General features: G+C 50.4%; 6 protein-coding genes across 6 annotated transcripts; 2 read left to right on the forward strand and 4 right to left on the reverse strand.

Moving 5' to 3' along the window:
* Positions 1-1,515: 1,515 nt before the first annotated feature.
* On the reverse strand, positions 1,516-3,404 carry LTR84_003165 (uncharacterized protein; the record flags this gene model as incomplete). The annotated part of the gene is made up of 2 exons (XM_064846760.1): positions 1,516-1,640; positions 1,694-3,404. 2 exons carry the CDS (start codon positions 3,402-3,404, stop codon positions 1,516-1,518), a joined length of 1,836 nt encoding a protein of 611 aa, XP_064705740.1.
* An 848-nt stretch (positions 3,405-4,252) lies between these two features.
* Positions 4,253-6,472, forward strand: LTR84_003166 (uncharacterized protein; the record flags this gene model as incomplete). The annotated part of the gene is made up of 1 exon (XM_064846761.1): positions 4,253-6,472. One exon carries the CDS (start codon positions 4,253-4,255, stop codon positions 6,470-6,472), a length of 2,220 nt encoding a protein of 739 aa, XP_064705741.1.
* A 1,662-nt stretch (positions 6,473-8,134) lies between these two features.
* Positions 8,135-8,944, reverse strand: LTR84_003167 (uncharacterized protein; the record flags this gene model as incomplete). Its single annotated transcript, XM_064846762.1, has 3 exons — positions 8,135-8,371; positions 8,422-8,741; positions 8,797-8,944. The coding sequence occupies 3 exons, from the start codon at positions 8,942-8,944 to the stop codon at positions 8,135-8,137; spliced, it is 705 nt and encodes a 234-aa protein (XP_064705742.1).
* Positions 8,945-9,946: 1,002 nt separating this feature from the next.
* On the reverse strand, positions 9,947-11,533 carry LTR84_003168 (uncharacterized protein; the record flags this gene model as incomplete). The annotated part of the gene is made up of 2 exons (XM_064846763.1): positions 9,947-10,024; positions 10,079-11,533. 2 exons carry the CDS (start codon positions 11,531-11,533, stop codon positions 9,947-9,949), a joined length of 1,533 nt encoding a protein of 510 aa, XP_064705743.1.
* A 585-nt stretch (positions 11,534-12,118) lies between these two features.
* Positions 12,119-13,574, reverse strand: CYP6 (Peptidyl-prolyl cis-trans isomerase cyp6; the record flags this gene model as incomplete). The annotated part of the gene is made up of 2 exons (XM_064846764.1): positions 12,119-13,388; positions 13,495-13,574. The coding sequence occupies 2 exons, from the start codon at positions 13,572-13,574 to the stop codon at positions 12,119-12,121; spliced, it is 1,350 nt and encodes a 449-aa protein (XP_064705744.1).
* A 3,098-nt stretch (positions 13,575-16,672) lies between these two features.
* Positions 16,673-17,881, forward strand: LTR84_003170 (uncharacterized protein; the record flags this gene model as incomplete). Its single annotated transcript, XM_064846765.1, has 2 exons — positions 16,673-16,705; positions 16,757-17,881. 2 exons carry the CDS (start codon positions 16,673-16,675, stop codon positions 17,879-17,881), a joined length of 1,158 nt encoding a protein of 385 aa, XP_064705745.1.
* Positions 17,882-18,095: the final 214 nt, after the last annotated feature.

Genomic DNA, 18,095 nt, shown 5'->3' on the forward strand with positions numbered 1-18,095 from the left:
ATAGCAAACTAACAAAGACAGAGAACCTGGTTCGAAGAGCGAGCTGCTGGTGGAGGCCTGAAGGTCTGTTCTTTGACTAGCAGCCAACAGAGGCATGGCATTGGCACAAAGCGAAGCGAACTAGGATCGAAGATGGCTGACACTCCATGGGTTGAGAGAAAGGTGCGTCGTTAGGCTACTTGCCAGCCTGAGTGCAGTGCATATGGCTCTGGGCTGGGTATTTTTCTCTTCTGGGGTTAGTATCCGGAAGTATTGAGTACGAGGGACTCGAGAGACGAGCAGCGGCAAGCGTGAAGACTGACGATGGATATGTCGGTGGGCAGAAAGTTTTCAGGACTTGGTCTCGCGCCGCGCCTAGCTCGTGAGCCGAAAGTTGAGAATGTGATACTAAGCATCGAGATAGATGGACCGGCGGTTTCAGAACTCAGAGCGCGTCGAGGAAGCACGCTCAGTGGTAGGGTCCTTGGATGCAGAGCCACAGACGGTTAGTGGGGCTGCGAGTTGGGCTGAAAATGGAGGGGGAGATACGGATACTGTGCCTCGGAGTGGGAATCCAGGGCTTGGGGTTGCTAGCTACAATACGTGACGGGACGACTTGAAAGTTACTAGGTGGCCGGAGAATTTTGGAACCAAACAAAAAGAGAGAAATAGTTGGAAGAGACCAGCAGAGAAGGAGCCAGCAAAGGATCCCTGGCCTGCCACGAGCTCCTGAGTCCGTTAGGTGTGGTTTGGGAAGGATTAATTGTGATGGACAGTGTTGAAGGTGCATGGCAAGCGTCGAGGCGTGCTTAAGCGTGCAGAAGATCACGGGTCGAATCGACGGGGATGGGGTTTGATAGGCGGATGAGAAGACTCTAAGCGCCGACAATAGGGAAGAGAGGGTGCGGAAGAGAGATGGGGTCAACGATGGTGGAATTGTCAGCTGGGGAACGGCATTGGGCATCCCACCATTCAGAGTCCAACGGGACACTTGGACTGCTGCACGTAAGCGCCCGGGGCAAGAGATGAACCTTGGAGAGAGCCTCCCGGCCCCTCAATCTGCCTGGGTGAGTGGATCATCTTCATCTTCTGGGAGACCGAGTTTGGAAGAGTGAAGGCATGGATTATGTAAGAGACGGCTCGACCAACCTGGTGGTGAACGGTGAAGCTAGGGCAAGGTTGACTCCATCTTGAAATCCAATGTGCTACAGGCGAGTGTCAGAGACACACCATCACCGTAAAGGAGTAAAGGACAAGGAAGACAAGAACAAGCAAGTCGATCAGAACAATGAAACATCTCACACCCAGGCGGGCGCTGCAATTTGTCCATGCTCGAATTAAATACTCAAAAACAAAAACACATCTGTCATCAACACATCTGCCCTCCCAGTGTGTATCAGCGTCATCATCGAATCTCATACATTCAGTAATGCAAAGTCCCAGAATGCAAGGAATGCTTCAAGTTCTCCACCAACACCATGCAAAAAGAAGTCGTAAGTCCCGGTCGTGGCCTGCCCCAAACATCTGTGACCCGCATCATCGGATTGTCATCTGTTTGGCCATCTGCCCGCCCTTGCCCACGCCGCCTTCCCTTGACGCAGCCGCGCTCATTCCAGCCTTTCGCTCAAATACTTTCCAGAACTTCAAGCTCTCGTCCGCAGCTATTGACCTGTTAGTATATCATTTCAAACTCAATTCAGATCTATCCACTTACCAGCAGTTGCAAGCATCTGTCCATCGGGGCTCAGACAGCTGTGAAGGACACGCGACTCGTGTGCTGGAATTTCCACATTGCGTACCAATGTAGGATAGCTCCAGATGCTCAAAGAGTTATCCGGGAAGCCGCTTGAGCTCACCAATTCGCGGTAGTGGTTGCTCCATTTGAGACTCGTCACTTGTGATCCAGTGTCAATGCTGTTGACCCGAGCCCCCGTGGTCGTATTCCAGAAGTGGATATGTCGGTCGTGCGAGCCTCCGCCAGTGGCCAGGAGGTTCAATTGCCACGGGCACCAGCTAAGAGCCTTGACAGCGGCGCGGTGGTTCTTCTTGGCAAACTTGGGTGCGCTCAAAGAACGGGCATCCCAGATGGTCACCAAATTGTCATTGCCGCCAGTAGCGAGCTGCGCTCCATCGGATCGCCACTCGAGTCCACAAACTTCGGCTGTGTGTGACACGAGCTCCGCAATCTTGTGGTCCGCAACACGGACGTCATGGTTGAACACCAGGCCGCTTCTTGCACCAGTCGACAATGTATGCTTGTTCCAGCCCATGACACCCACGCGAGTATCATGTCCGAACATGCTGCGCAACTTGGTGCCCTCCTCGACGTCCCAGATCTGGACCTCGCCGGAACCAAGGCCGACTCCAACGTACGCTCCGTCTCCAGACCACTTCACACTGCTGATGTACGTGTCGGGAGATGTCTCTAGCAGACAGCTGACGGTGCCACTCTCAGCAGACCAGACATAGACATTACGCTCGAGTCCAATGGCAACCTGGTTGCCTGAGCTCCAGTCAAGAAGGTTGAGGTAGTAGTCATCGACGAGCCCGGGTGCATCAAGTACACGCTCGGGTGCTGATTGGATACGTCGGCGGAATTGGGCAGATTGAGTGCTAGCTTGCTTCAATGGACGATTGTATTGAGAGCGGAGGTCAATGGGCTTTGATGACTCGGGTGGTGCAGGCTTGAATTCGAGAATGCGTTGGCTGGTTGAGATGCCACATGCTGAGGCCAATGATGACTCGTATGCCGAAGAATCACGGTCTGCTTTTGTGTATGATGTGGTGCTGTCATCGTCGAGACCAAGGCTTTCCAAAGCTGTGGTGATGTCTGCATCGGCTCCGCGTGCAGAGATATCGAAAGCACTGGCAGCATTGGCAAGGACAGTTGAGCCCTCAGCTGCAGTGCGGGGTCTTGTGTTCTCATCGCCCTTGCCTGCACCAGTGGTATTCAGACCAGTGCTGGCAGTTCGGTTGGGAATGAAGCGGTCTGCAGTGTTGTGAGGATGTCGGATCGTGGTCTTGCCAACCCTCGACCTCAAAGCAGTCTCTTTTCTTGACTTCTCTCTTGAAGGTGTACTGGTCGCGGCAGGGCCGGTTCCGGTCAACGCCCACTCCGAAACACCTAGGTCGAGTCCCTTGGGGGATGTTCGTCCTTTGGCGATGTTTGACTTGGGAGAGTTGGCATATGCAAACTTGGAGACCGATCGTGACAGTGATCGAGAGAATATGGTTGAGGCTTCGGTCTTGTGGATGGATTGATCTTTCCGAGGTGGGGTGAATGGTGATGTGGAAGAACCGTTGGTGGCTACGCTCGTTGTTCTCGCACGAGGAGAAGGGGTGAGAGGCATACGGCCACCAGCGGTCTTGGTTGAGAATAGTCCATGATGGCTCTTGAGAGGAGTTGATACGGAAGTAGTAGCCATGATAGATATGTGATATGATCGAATGGTCAAATTAATGTATCGATCGGGTTCCTGTGATCCGAGAATCAATCAAGATCTCGGGGGTTAGTATGGTGTCGATTAGAGCAATCAGAACTTGTCGAGGAAGTCTGTGCTTGGAGTCCAGCAATTCAGTGATATCTCAAGAGTCTCAACTGAATGGATCCTGAGAAAAGCTATTGGTTGTTGTATTTGGTTAGTATCTTGTTCTCTGTCGCTGCAATTGTTGGATGATTGAATAACCGATCAGGGTGAGGCAGGGCAAGCGATGCAATCGGAGGGTCGATCTTAAGCAAGTAGGATCTAATGGATTGTATGCTATGCACAAGCAGTAAAGATGAAGGAGAAGGATGTTTGAAGGTGGTGGAAGGAGCGGTATGTGGTGGAAGGAAAAGAATCAGAACGGTGGTTGAGTCGAGGACTGCTGAAATACTCTTTGTTTGGCTCCTGCTGTTGCTGGGCGACCAATTGTCTCGGCTGAGTTTCCTGTTCCTGGATGAGCCGCCTGGTGCCAAGCCGGCGGCCGGGAAAACTGGGATTTGTCCGACATTGATCAAATCAGGTTAGATCCATTTATCTTCTTGATCGTCCTAGCTGACTTCAAATTCTTGGATTCATGCCCCTTCGAACATCAAGATTGATATCTTGAATAACGAATGCATTAAAAGTCATCATTCATTGATCAAACTCGGAACCCTCTCCTCTTACGCCTTCGGGCTCTCATCCCAATTTCCACCAAATCTTGGTAAATGGACATCTTTACCCTCAGACGAAGTCACTGGTCTCAGTCGCTCAAGTGGTAGAGTTTCTTACCTGGCTCGACGCCTATGATGGCTCACCCGTCAACACCTCAACCTCAACCACCCTTTAGCACTTTATTTCCTCCAAGCGCAGCTGCTACATTTGCAGGCATATCTTCCAACAGATCCGCTGTCTCTGGTACTAGCACGCCTACTGGTTCGACCTACCTGATGCCTACCAGTCCTGCTAAGAACAGCCTTGGCCCCAAAGATGGCCTGACACCCAAAATCTCCAAGACCACCGGTCAGAAGCCGGCATGTCTCGTCAATGCTTCAGTGACCTACTGTGGTAATGACCAGATATATGCCTTTGGTGGTTTTGATCAATTTACTGACGAAGTCTACAATCACGTGCTGAGGCTGAACCTGAAGACGCTAAATTGGGCGCTAGTCGACAATTATGGGGACATTCCTGGCGTACGCATGGGTCATTCAGCCTCGCTTTACGAAGGAGATAAACTACTTGTGTATGGAGGGGAGAATGAACACCGTGAATATTTGTCCGACGTTGTCATTCTCAATCTCAAAGATCACCATTGGACTCAACCTGATGTTCAGGGACCTATTCCCAAAGGCCGAGCCCGGCATGCTGCCGTCGTCTATGAAGACAAACTCTTTGTCATAGGAGGTCTTACTGGAGAAGCAAATTACATTCTTGATGATATCTGCTATCTGGACTTAAAAACCTGGACCTGGTCAAAGACATGGAGCTTCGTACAGAGATTTGATCACAGTGCATGGATTTGGGGAGGTCGGTTGTGGGTCCTAGGAGGTCTCGGGGCTGATATGGAGCGGCCGTCGGAGATCTGGTGGCTCGACCTCAAGGGAAGCCCTGCCCTTTCGGATTCAGGACGACAATACTCCACCATGGGCCGTATACCTTCAAGTCGACACGATCCATGGCTGCATCCAAGCAGAGCGGATCGTATCGACACCTACGCCGCAAATTCAGGAAGCGTCCACATTCGGTCATCGAGAAGAGAGAGGCCCACGGCACCAGGTGCTATCTCTTCCCTCAAATTTGTCTCCGGCCCACACGTTCCTCTTCAATCAGCTGGAACCCATTTTCATGTATGTTCGTCCGGAGCACTTCTAGACTTCGTCACCCCTTCCTCCACAATTCGTCACAACGAATGCAATTTATCATCTCTCGAGCTGGACTCCTTGAGATGGCAACGTTTGGTCGAAGGGCCAGAGCTTTTTCAACCAGGCTACAAATGGCATTACTGTACCATCAATGAAGATGGAACCAAAGTCTGGCTTCTAGGTTCCTCCGCTGAAGAATCCGCAGCAGCGAATCAGGAACTCCAACTCAGCGAAATTCTGGCCGTTGACCTGAAGAGGTACGGTCTACTGGGAAGCGAAGACATGTCATCATCCTCAGAACAGTCCCGAATTCTTGCCACTGAACGTCCGACCCAGTATAGTGGCCCCGGCAGTGCCGGGACGGCTCTTGGCTCAGATCTTGCTTTGATGTTCGACCAACCGCCAGAGTCTAACAGTATGACGGACTTCATCATCACCGCAAACACCGAGCCATTGGACTATGAATCCGCTATCTCGGACACAGACTCTCAAGCCCGCTATTCGCTGAACACCACTGGAAGTCAGATCTTCGCCACCGAGACTCCCAGCGTAAGTCAGCCGATCCACGTGCACAAGATGATCCTCCATGCGAGATGGCCACACTTTAAGCGCCTCTACGCCTCCAAGATGATTGAATACCAGACCTCACGCCTCCACATCCCTGAACCATACTCGGTAGTCCGTGCATTCCTATACTACCTCTACGCAGATACCATCGCCCCACACCCAGTTTTCTGCCGTGACCTCACCGACGTGGCCGGCATGCTCGTGATGGCAAACCTGTACGACATGCCGAAACTGCGACTCCTGTGCGTCAACCGCCTCTCTCGCGAAATCGACATCGACCACGCCGCCGTGATCTGGGAGCGCGCCGGCCGCACCGAAGAAGAATGGCTGAAAGCCCGCGCCGCACGCTTCTGCCTCATGAACTGGGGCCGTATCGTCCGCACAGAGGGCTTTCGCAGCTTAAGTCGGCACAGCCTGATGGAGCTGTGTGAAGTGGTCGATATGGAGGGGAGAGTCGTCGGCGGCGAAGAGTTGGACGACGTCGCCGTTGATTCGTTCGGCGTCGGGGGCAGTCGATACCGGCGGAGGAGTCATCGGCCGAGTGAGGCTGCGGAGGAAACCGAAGGCGATGAAGAAGACGGCATGGATATCAATTGATGATCTCCTAGAAACACCGTCGTCATTCCCATTCCGACGAACAACAGAAACAATAAAAGGAAACGCGACACGAGACAGAGAAGAACTTGCATGGCATGGGATGAAAGGCAGGGCGCTGTGGTAACACAAACAAAATGTCATCGGCACGGTTTCGTGAAATGCGAAAGCAGTGGAGTAACAAATGGACACGGATCAGTCGGGCGGCTGTAGCATGTTTTCGTCTTGACCAAAATATCGAATTTTCTGTACTGCAGTCTTCAGCTATGTCGGTGCCAGGTGGGCATGGCGCACTGAGTACCTGGGTAAACACAGTACCTTGACACGAAGAAGTCACCTCACCCAGTAGTTAACTGTGTTATGAAATTAACGCAGAGCAACGGCTTTTTTCGCGCGACTCTCGCTACGCTTAGCTGCAACGTTTAATGGCTGAGCGTTACTACCACCGTGTCAGTGCTCTTTTCTTGACTTTGTGCTGCGTTGAACGCGGCTCTACCAACTCCATAGTATAAGACACTGGCGGCCCACAAGCAAGCTGGCCTAGTTGTCGAATTGGACGTGATACGAGATGGTCATTGCTATGGAATCACAGTTGGAAAAATCAGCAGATCAAGGTTGGGGTGGTAAACATGTCTGCATTTTCTCGTATGCATCGTTGTAGTAGTAATAGGGGAGATGATCTGCTGCTGATGAAAACACGAAAACGATAAAACTTGGCAGTAGGATAGGGGGATTTTTAACAGCTGGGACATCACAATCTGTCCGCATTTCAGGTGCCCGAATAGCACCTCTCTCCAAAGCCTGAGACAGACTTCCACAACGACTGCACACCATCGCATTGCACCTACCCCTGCTGCTGATTGGAACTTGCTGCTCTCCTTAATCACTCCCTTCGATTCTCTCAGGTCTCTCTTCACACGTATTCAATGGGAGTCCACTTCTCTCTTCTTGCTCTGCTCCACCACATTGGTTCTTTTGCTGATGCTGCTCCTTCTCCAGGTCTCAATATTTGATTGACGCTCGTTACTTGTCGTCACCAGCAGTCACGGTGCATGGGTCCAAACTTGAAGCTTTGGGGTTTGTTCCAAAATACAAGTAACAAGTGGTTTGCTCATCTCCTGTCTCGAACGGATCTTCGTAAAGCCTGATTCTTTGTGGGTGAAAGCACATGTAAAACAAAAAAGTAAGATTTTGTGTATGAAAATGCAAGGGGTTTCGTATCGTTTCATGTCGTGGAGGACGTCAGATGTAGCGAAAATTCATGAGGATGGGGACTCAAGATATCGGAAAATTGCAGAGTAGTCGTGAACGACTGGAAAGGCTGCTGTCGTCCGAACCTCCTTTCAGTGACGGGCTTCCTGGCCAATCGTCAATTTTTAGGTGGATGGTGATGTAGTTCGTGAAAAGCGTGAAGGCGTCGATCGCATGCTCAGAAGAATGTTTTGAAGGGCATGACCTCCGATATTCTCGATGAAAGGTTCCAAGGGCAAGACAGGGTATGACTATCGATGATACCGGAACGGCCTATGTATGACGGATGATTCGTTGGTCGCGGGGGGAAAAACAAAGGGGGGGGGAGTGCAATATCATGAGACAAGGAAATGGAGAGGAAAATTGGTCGTCACTAGTGCTGGTGACGTGGTTGTCAATAATGATTGGGATTGTTTATGCCACGGAGGCGGTAGGGGCAGCCGCGACGGCAACGTCCTGTGTGTCAGCTGCAGGAGCAGGAGCAGGTACATCAGCAGTAGTCCCGTTAGGAATGACTGGCGCTGTTCCGTTGACTTCTGTGTTAGGGCAGTCCTTGCTGATATGGCCGGGTTCTCTGCACTTGTAGCAGGTTTTGCCAGCCGCATTGAGTGGGCCTCCATTGGGAGCAGTGCAGTCGCGAGAGATGTGACCCTGAAAACATTAGAAAGCTGGGTGCGAAGTGGGAGTGGCGCAAGACTGACAAGTTTTCCACAAGCGTAGCATTTCATCGCTTGCGCTTGGCAATCGCGAGCATAATGATTGGGACCGCCGCACTTATAGCAAGTGGCGGCACGGTTGGTGGTCACATTGTAGCCCGTTCTGTAACCTCCAGCGAAGCCACCACGACCACCAGGACCACGTGGATGAGGGGGTCCCGCATTAGGAGTTGGGCAATTGCGAGCCAGATGGCCGATCAGACCACAAGAATAGCAGCGACCACCAGCTGGACCACCACTGATGCGCAAGGTTGGGCAATCAGCCTGGACATGGCCTAGACCTTGGCAATGATAGCATTGCTTCGCTGGAAAGAAACATGTTAGTGAATGGGAAGAGTGGAAAGGAGGATTTGAACATACTCTCAGTTGTGCGAGGTCGGGGGCACATATTGGACTCATGACCAGGCTGCTTGCAGTTGTAACACAACCTCTCGGAAGAGGTGCAGACCTCTGCATAATGGCCAACATTGCCGCACTTGTAACATGCGCGACGCGACAGAGATGACATCTTGAATGATCTGTCGCTGCTCTTCTCTTGGGGAGTGCCTAGTGCCAAACAGTCAGATTTTATTGTTCAGACCATCCGCAATGGGTTGGGACCGGACAATGAGGAAGTGATAGAACGGAGATCGGTTTGTCGAGCTCGATTTGATCGAGGGTGGTTAAAAGGTGGAAGACGACATAGAGCTTGGGGAGAAATGTACCTGTTCGATTGGACCCACGTTCAGATATCCTAAATAGCCCGCACCTGTGGCTGAGAGGTTAGCGGGTGAAGGTGTGAAGCTGCGGATAGGTGCAGTGGGAGGGGGGTTTGATTTTGCTCAAAGCCGAGGGGTCAAAAAGTACCGGTGAATGTGTGAAGGTAGACTCACGATTGTCGCAACTTCCCACGCAACCTTTCCAACGACTCTCAGCCTCCGTGAAACCGTGCGACTTGCTCAACACCCAGCGGATAGAAAAGAAAGATGGTTGTTGAGACGGGCGCGAGCAAAAAGCGGACAGTCCTGAGGGACGCAAGGAAAAGCCAAGAGCCAGACTTCTGCCGGAACGGGTCTAGTGCAGTCACGTGCAACACTTTCTGAAGCAGACTATTCTATGCCTGGCCAGGGGGAGGGGGAAAAGAAGAGGTGCAGGGGCCGAGGGGCCAGAATCATTATGTAGACGATGATGAGAGTGACGCTGAGCTGAGACTGAGACAATCCACTTCCAATTGCACTTGCGTCCGAGGCAAAACAGGAGGTCTCTCACCCCACTAACGATCGGAACAGACATGTGGATGCAGTAGTAGTGAGGCAGAAGCTTATTCCATGCTATCATCCTAACGCCTTCATAACGTAGTCTACCAGTGCCATGGTAAGACTGACATCTATCATAATTTTTCGTGGCCTTGGCCGTTGAGAGTTGCCTGACGGAGCCCGCTACCCGGTGTGTGTCCGCCGTCCCGCTGCCATTCTATCATCTACCGGTCGTGAACCAACTCAGTAGTACGCATGATCATAAAATATAGAGACTATTCTCCTTTACTCTTCTCAATCACCGCTGGTGCCTGAATCTCTCGTCCGTGTAGATATGAAAGGCCTTCTCCGGCCTAGAAATTGTTAGCAAAATTTGCCCGCAATGGGGGATATGAAACAAGACTTACATAACTGATGAGTGGTGACACCTCCACACCCGTCTTGCTTGACTCAGAAACCACCACTGCCCCAGCAGCACGTAGCCAGCGGGCACCTTGCTCGAGAATATCTTGTTTGCTGGTATCAGGGTCATCTTCACCAGTACCACGTGCATTCTTCAATGGAGAGAACTCTTCTTTGCGATCAACTTCCAAGCAGGCGAATTTGTCCATGCCAATGAGGGGAAACACGTCGAAGACGAATTGTTCAAGCTTGATGCCATTCGGCTTGTCTGGTTTGACCGTCTCACCCTTTTCGGTATCGATGAAAGGGATTTTCTTTCGAGCGACGTGATGAGGTAGCTTATGAGCCCAATCCTGAATGCTTTCGAAGAATCTGAATGAGTAGTAATGATTGACAATGTTGGCAGCACGGAACTTGAGTAAGTCTGAGCTGTCCTTCGCTTCTGCCGTCTCCTTGTCGATCTCTGAATATTCTACAACATCTGGTTTCCCGTTCTTTTGGACTATCAAGCCCACTGGCTCATTGGCAGCTCGCTTGCGCACAACCTTCGTGGCAATGTCAACATCCTTCGAGGCTGCGAACCCAATGAAGACCGGATCTGCAACTTTAACCAAACAGTTGTCAACGCAATAGGCCTGAACATGCTCAATTCCACGTTTTCGCATGTCACTCCGGGCTTCTGAAGTTAAGAGTGCTTGGTAGATGCCTCCATTGCCATCAGGAGCAACAGCTACTCTAGACTTGCTTTCCAGCAAGATCTTTCCCTCGTTGGATATGCATGGGAGCACCCCTTGCTCGAAGATGATGACATTCTCCTGCTGCAGTCCGAAGAATTCATTGTCTTTGAAGAATTTCTCCGTGGGCTTTCTCGTAGGGCCGCTGGTCATAACATACCAAGGGATGATAGGCTCGGCATCGAGAGAATTCTGTGTCTTGGCCAATTCCTGCAGCTTCTTGATTCGCTCTGCCTGAACCTGAAATAATGACTTCTTGCTGGGAAGGCCAATATCGTAGCATCCTTTAGGGTCGGAGCTGCCCAGTCTCGTTCCTTGACCCCCAGCCATAAGAACTACCGCAACTTTGTTCTTGGATATATGGTCCAGGCCTGCCTTGTACCACTCATCCTTTTGTTCTTGCTTGGCGTCCAACAATGATGCAGATGCGGACGCAGGGAGAGGTTCAAGGGTGGGTGTCTCATCGGATTCTTTGGGAGGATTAATTGCTTTGTCGGCAAGAATATTGATACGGTCAGGGTCGAAAGTGGAAAGTTGGTCAAAGAGTGCTGCTTTGCCTGCAATGTCTAACTCGTCGTAAAATGCAAAGACATGCTCTTGGTTTGCCTTCTCATACTTTTCCCGTAGAGCCTTTAATTGATCGGCATCTGGTTCTTGAGGAGGGGCACCTTGCTCTGGTGAGCTCAGGTGTAGCGTCTCCAATGCTTTCTGGATCAACCCCGACATCGTGGTCCCGGGTTCTGAGCCTTGAGGATGGACGGTGTTGTTGGAGGAGCTTGATTGGGATTTGGAGTTGGTGCAGGTGAAAGGAGGATTGGTATGAAAGAGATGAACCCGGTGACCGTCCGGCTCTCTTTAGGAAAGGGTAGCTATCCTCAATCAACTCAAACAAGCAATCAAGTGATTTCAGCTGGGGTACGGAAGTGGCTTTAGCGTGGTGAGACGCGAGGGGCGAATTGGAACCCCTTCAGCCTCGTCATGACGTATTCCGCGTGGCAATTGGGCAGTTGTGTGCTTGGGGCGGCTTGGTCGATGCTCAATAACACACAGGTCACATTTATTTGGCTTCCGACTGCTGTTCGACCAGGGAGCAGCTACAATCATGGAAGGACAAAAACACCAGCACATTGGATCTGCATTCCCCTTAGAATATTTCATGGAAATCTATACAACGCACGTTAGAAGCACGAGACAACGCGCTACTTCGATTATCTCCCTCCAAGTATGAATAGTAACAGCATGTGGTTGGCCTTCTAAGGTCGTGCTGATGGCACCAAGAGAGATCCAGAAGCCCTGTGAAACCCGAGACCCTCATCTGCGATCCCTTTCACGCCTTCGGGAATCGTCATAGCCACCCCTGTGCCTTTCGTACCTGTAGTCATGTCGATCAACGTCACGTCGATCTCGGTCTGATTCTCTGTGCCTATCTTTATTGGAGCCGTATGTGCGATCTCGTTCACCCTCTCTTCCTCGGCGTGCAGAACGATCGTGACGAGGGCTTTGACTTCGACTGCGAGAACGGCGAGGTTCCTTTGAACGGGGTGGGCTATTTCTGTCCTTTCGAATGTCGTCTTTGTCGAACACCATGCGATAGCCTCGTCCACCTAACACACGTCCGTCTTGCTCGCGGTAGTGCCGTTTTTTCTCCAGACTTTCGATACCACCGAAACCACCAGAGTGTTTGGCTCTCTTTGAGTTTGTGGCATCCCTCCAGGTGTCGGACAATTTCGAAACACTTTGAGAAAAGTCCACATGGATGCGGTGGTCATCAATGAGGACTCCTTGCATCTTGAAATATGCTAGCTCACAATCCTTTTGGTTTTCGAATTCAATAAAGGCATACTGAAGGCTGTCGCCAGTTCGCTTGTCCCTGATAACCTCGCATGACAGAATTTTACCGAATCGACTGAATATCAATTCTAGGTCTTCATCGTGTGTGACCGGATTGAGTTTGCACACAAACAGTACGTTCTCGGGAGGTTTGACCTCTGCAAAGGGGAGATCACCCACCATTTCCAGTGTCAAAGCCTGAGCGCGAGCCTCTCTTTCTCTGCGCAGCTTTTCCAGGGCGGCTTCGTCCACTTCCTGATCCAGGTCCTCATCATCAGCAATCATCACGGTAGCAAGTTGCGCCTTTGATGGAACTGGACTTGACTCCGGGGTGATAAGGCCAAGGGGGTCATCATAAGGATCTTCGAGAACCACTGTATGTTTGATCCGTATGTCTTTTAATGGCCGCCCGTTCGATGTAGTGAATGCATCATTAATCTTTTCGAGGGTATCAAAGCCTTCCACAACAGTACCGAAAGGGGCAGCTTTGCCATCAAGATAATCGATATTCTCGCCAAGCGTGATGATAAATTGGCTCCCAGCAAGTCTTTCATCCGCATCTTTGGCGGCAGGCACCGTGGCCATACTCACCGTGCCACGTTCCGTATGCTTGACCTTGGGATTCATTTCGGCGACAAAATTCCTCTTCCCTGGCCCGGATAGCAAGCCCCATATTGAACTGCCCCCATCACTTTCGGGTGAATCTGGACCTAGCGGATCTCCTGTTTGAAATGAAAAATCCTTCTGCACACTGTGTACCGGAGAATAATTATAATATTTGACTTTGCATAATTTTAAAAAGCTGTTTGTGACGGTGGTTAGAAACTGATTTGCATGGCCTCGGATTGACTACTTACTTTTCGCAACACTTGGGTGCGCTGTCGACTTGAAGGTCAATGACAATCTCGCCTAGGGATGTCTCGAGCAAGACGCTCATGGTGAGGGTTTACTGACACGTCCTGCACGCTCTAAGGCATACGTTGGATTGAAAGTCCACTTTTCAATCAAATTTTGCACTGTGAACGATGCAAGGCGGGCAAATAACGTTCAGGTATTGGGCTTCAAGTTACGTTCTCCACAACTTGACTATCCCTTGATATGCGGTGAGATCTGTGGATGAGAGCAGAGGTTGTGCAAAACGTTGTCTGAGTGTCGTTCTCTGACAGATACAAATCTGCACTAAAGACGCTTTTAGAGCCATTCAGGGAAGCTAATAGCGGGACTAGTCCTTTAGTGCAGCACCTAGTGCTATTTGCGTCCTCAGCCTGATCTTCCTCGGTTTGAGTGCTTCTTCAACTCCTCACGTTTTGGGTTGAGAATCTGCTTCGATCACTGTTCTCAAGCTGCTACAACTCGAAGTGACTGCCTTTATTACTTCATGAATCGCACTTTGGTCTGTATGTTCGTTCGCCCACAAAGATATCTGGCATTATTCCACCTTGGCGTACCTACCGATTCTGGTCTTGTTCTAAACTTGACGTCTTGGTTCGCTCTCTTTTGACCGCCATCACTCTCAACCGTTTAGCCATACCCTGGCAGAGCCTCTCCCTGAAGCCTGAGAACACAAATTTTGCTCATTCTCTACCAATTCATGCCTACTATTGATGGACTGGGCAAGCCTCGTGTCCTGAGGGCGAATCTGTTGTACGGTGTAAGCAACATCAGCCATGATGCAAACCACTGCTTTTGATAAAAACCCCCAATAGGCATCAGACTTTGTTCTCTCTTCCATGCACATACCCTCAAGTCTGTTCTCCCTCAAGTGGTCATACAAAAATCCCCCGATTCTGTCACGAACCGTCTTCCTCACCACCTTCCACCCGCTTCGATGACAGGTCTAGCCGACCATCCTTGGTTGCGATCACGACCTCCTTTTCTGTCTCCACAAGTAGACTGATTTTCTACATAACCTACATTGCAGGGCTCCCTTTACGGAAATGCTAAGATGAGGGCACGTGGCCATGCAGCCAACCCTTTGAGCTCTTCTGTTTCGTGTTGGGAACTTGATCATTACGAAGATAGATAAATGCCTTAGCTAATGTCTTGACCAGCACACTCACAAATGAAGTTAAACCATCTCCAAAACCCAGGGACCTTGGACTCTTGGGCCAAGTTCAAGCTTCCAGCACGGGCATCGGAGTGGATCTCATATTCAACCACTAGATTTGCAGTCCTCAGTGGCGACTTCATCGGCTTCATCAGGGCCTCATCTTGGCGACATTACGCCTTTGTACCACTCTACCTCAAGGTGGATTCTCATTCTGATTTGTCAATGTGTCGGAGCGTGAGAGCTTTGATGGATGGAGTTTCGCTGTTGGAATTTTTGTGAGACGATGACACCCTTGCAATGTTCCGCAGTTTCTTTGCGGCTGGCCGATCAGGGGTTGACCTTGTCCTGCTAAACCAGACCAACTGGAACTATCAAAGGCCACTGGCAACTGAGGCAATGCCGACTGTCATGTGGATGTGGTTTCTGGCCAGATTGCGGTGCGAAATATTCCGTCACTTCTGTCAGCACCACCCACAATCGTATGTCTCATCCATTCTACGTCCAGCATTCACTGGAAGATGACCAGACCACGTGCATGATGAAAGAAGCAATGGAAACTATTTACGAGCTTTCCCTACCAGCCAATAGTACTAGCTTGCAACCCTTCCAACCATAGGGAGAGAATCCACCCAGACTGATTAATGAAACCACGATACACGACTTCCGGCACCAAGCAACTGGAGGCGCCGAAGGGGCTTCCTGATGACCTCCCACTTTACGAGTTTGCTTGAAGTGGATTGCATATCGTCAGGTTGGATTCCAAAATCTACAACCAATCACGGGTGAGACAGAGAAGTAGCAAACATCCTTAGCCTGGGCCCTTGACTGGTATCAGCGACAGCCAACAGCTCTCGGGGTTGCACCTCAGCAGAATGTTGGCTCCTGAGACCTGACGCCTTTTCTTCTATCAAGGGGGGGGGGTGCGAGACCTGTTTCGTTTCCCCACACGGAACTTGTCGATGCTGCATCGAGATGCAATGCAACCTACTCACTTGCTTAACATGGTTGCTAGTGTTGGTTATCATAGGAGGTCACAGTTCGACTGGATCAGCTTGGTTGATATCGTTCCACACCTAATATGCCAGGCGTCCACGGATCACCTGTGACTGACCAGACGATTCTTTGCATGTCGCATCTGGTTGTTGTTCTTGTCGACCAAGCATCATCGTAACACCAACGGAAACCTGCAGAAAGCCCGTTACAAAGAAATCTTACCCTGCGGTTTCAAGGGCAACAATTCGACCATGAAAACCTTCACTGGACCTGATTCCAAGCAGCCCCAAGAACCTCGAACCATGAGAAGTTCTGACATGACATATCCGGTCTATGGTGGCGTAAACACTTCAACGACATTTTCTCCTTTCGGGTGCATCCTTGAAGACACCAGTCCACAAGTGACCCTTGCTGTCGCTCAATTCTTCATCTACCCTCATTGCTCGGATTCGTTCGTCTAATCCATCACCGGCTTTCTTATTGTCAATCCCATTTGCTACTGCATGAGTTTGAAACCTTACATTGAGCCTCTAAACACGGCGAGCTTGGTTTGGCAACTTGTATTGAGTGGCTTCGGATTGCTTTTTGGGTTTTACGCAGGCCACTACCTGTCAAGATGGTCAGCAACAAATTGGTCGAATCCTAACATTACTGATTGCCTGCATTAGATCTCGACACGCCAGCTATACGGCTCAGAGTTTGAGTTTTTCAGACGGAGTGATCGGGGGGTTCATATGCCCCTAGGTCAAAATACTCATCTCCAAGAACATTATGGAAGCTCCAATCATCTCAGCAACCGAACAACTCCATCATCTGAACCAGAGCATCGAACGCCCGGAGGTACAAGGAAGCGAGTCCCTGTTGCTGTATGTTTCCATTTCTCTCTAGTCATCATGAATTCTAACCATGGGTATAGTGTGAGAGATGTCGGAAGCGAAAGATAAAGTGCAGTGGCAATGAAGGCGAGAATTCGAGTTGCATCAATTGCAAAAATGCCGGCTACGCCGACCAATGTCGCTTCTTACGTGTAAGTCTCAATTCCATATGGAAAGCACCTGGATCACTGACAACCATAGGTTTCATCGGTCGAGACAGCACCCTTGACCATGCGTGCATGGCAAGCAAGTCAACGCTATTCACCCTACCCACATATGAACCAGCGCCTAAACTATGTTCAAGTGGCCCCGAGATATAGTCCATCGTCAGCAATGCATTGTCCCACGGTCCCAAGCAATGTTGAATACGGTTCATATGGAGGTTCAGCTCAAAATGTTGACTGGACCAGAGGATCTTACGCTGCACAATATCCCACGTATGGCGAGGAAGAGGTGACCAGTCCTTATTCAAACCTGCCGCCGCCATACATCCTCCCTCACACTGATCCGATGAATGCACGCAATGGATATTATGGAATTCCAAATGGAGTGCGCCCACAGCCAGGTGCGATATGGCCAGAACAACAACAGGCATTGATACCACAATCCTCTAACCTACCTGCCACTTCTTACACACAATCAACGGATGCTCCGCAGCATTTCCAATCCCTAGGCATCGCAACAAATCTTCCACCAGATAGAATCTTACCTGATCCGATCAGAGCTCCAAATGATATGGCAGCGACAGCGCAGCCCACGGTAGACAGTCTGAATGTTACGGATCAAGATCAGAGAACTTCTGCTTGTTGGAGCAATGGCGTCTCAACATCATCCGCACATGTTGTGTCTCATGTTGAATCCGATTCAGGGCGCTGTCAGAGTAGCGACCAAAGAGCCACTTCATACAGGATGCAAGAACTTGCCTACGATCACCTAACCATGAGCGACGCACTCTCAAGCACACCTATCTCGAGCGGCTTGACGACAGGTGTCATTGAGCCTCAGCCACTTGCACCGAGCATCACAACCCAAGGCCACCACTCTCAGCTATCCAGTCAGAGAACCATTTCACATGAAAGCTTGAGATCGACACCAGAAATTCCGTCCGTGACATATGGTTACACAAGTGCGATGGCTGGGCGTACCTCGCAGCTTAGTAGTACCTCAGATCGAGTCTCTTCCGCACTGCTATACTGCCACCCCCTTACGGTGGTGCCACGACGTGAATCAGGCTCGGAAGACTGCAGCACCGACTGCAGCAGTTGCCCTACAGATTCGACCAGATGTTCCATTACGTCGATGAGTAATGCTTCCTCCGGGTATTAAACCCTCGGAGTCATGAAAACCATCTCTAGGATCGTGAGGTTCTTGTCTTTTGTACCATTCGACACGTGTGTTTTTACACCTACCACTCTCGTTCAACCTATGGAGCTCCCAACCATGGTACGCATCACTCATGTTTCAAATGCTGTTGGAAGAAGCCATCCGCGCCGAGTTGAGGAACACAGAACTTGTCACTCAGCAACACTTCCACCAACAA

Source organism: Exophiala bonariae (assembly GCF_035927105.1).
Source record: "Exophiala bonariae strain CCFEE 5792 chromosome Unknown scaffold_15, whole genome shotgun sequence".
Lineage (NCBI taxonomy): Eukaryota > Fungi > Ascomycota > Eurotiomycetes > Chaetothyriales > Herpotrichiellaceae > Exophiala > Exophiala bonariae.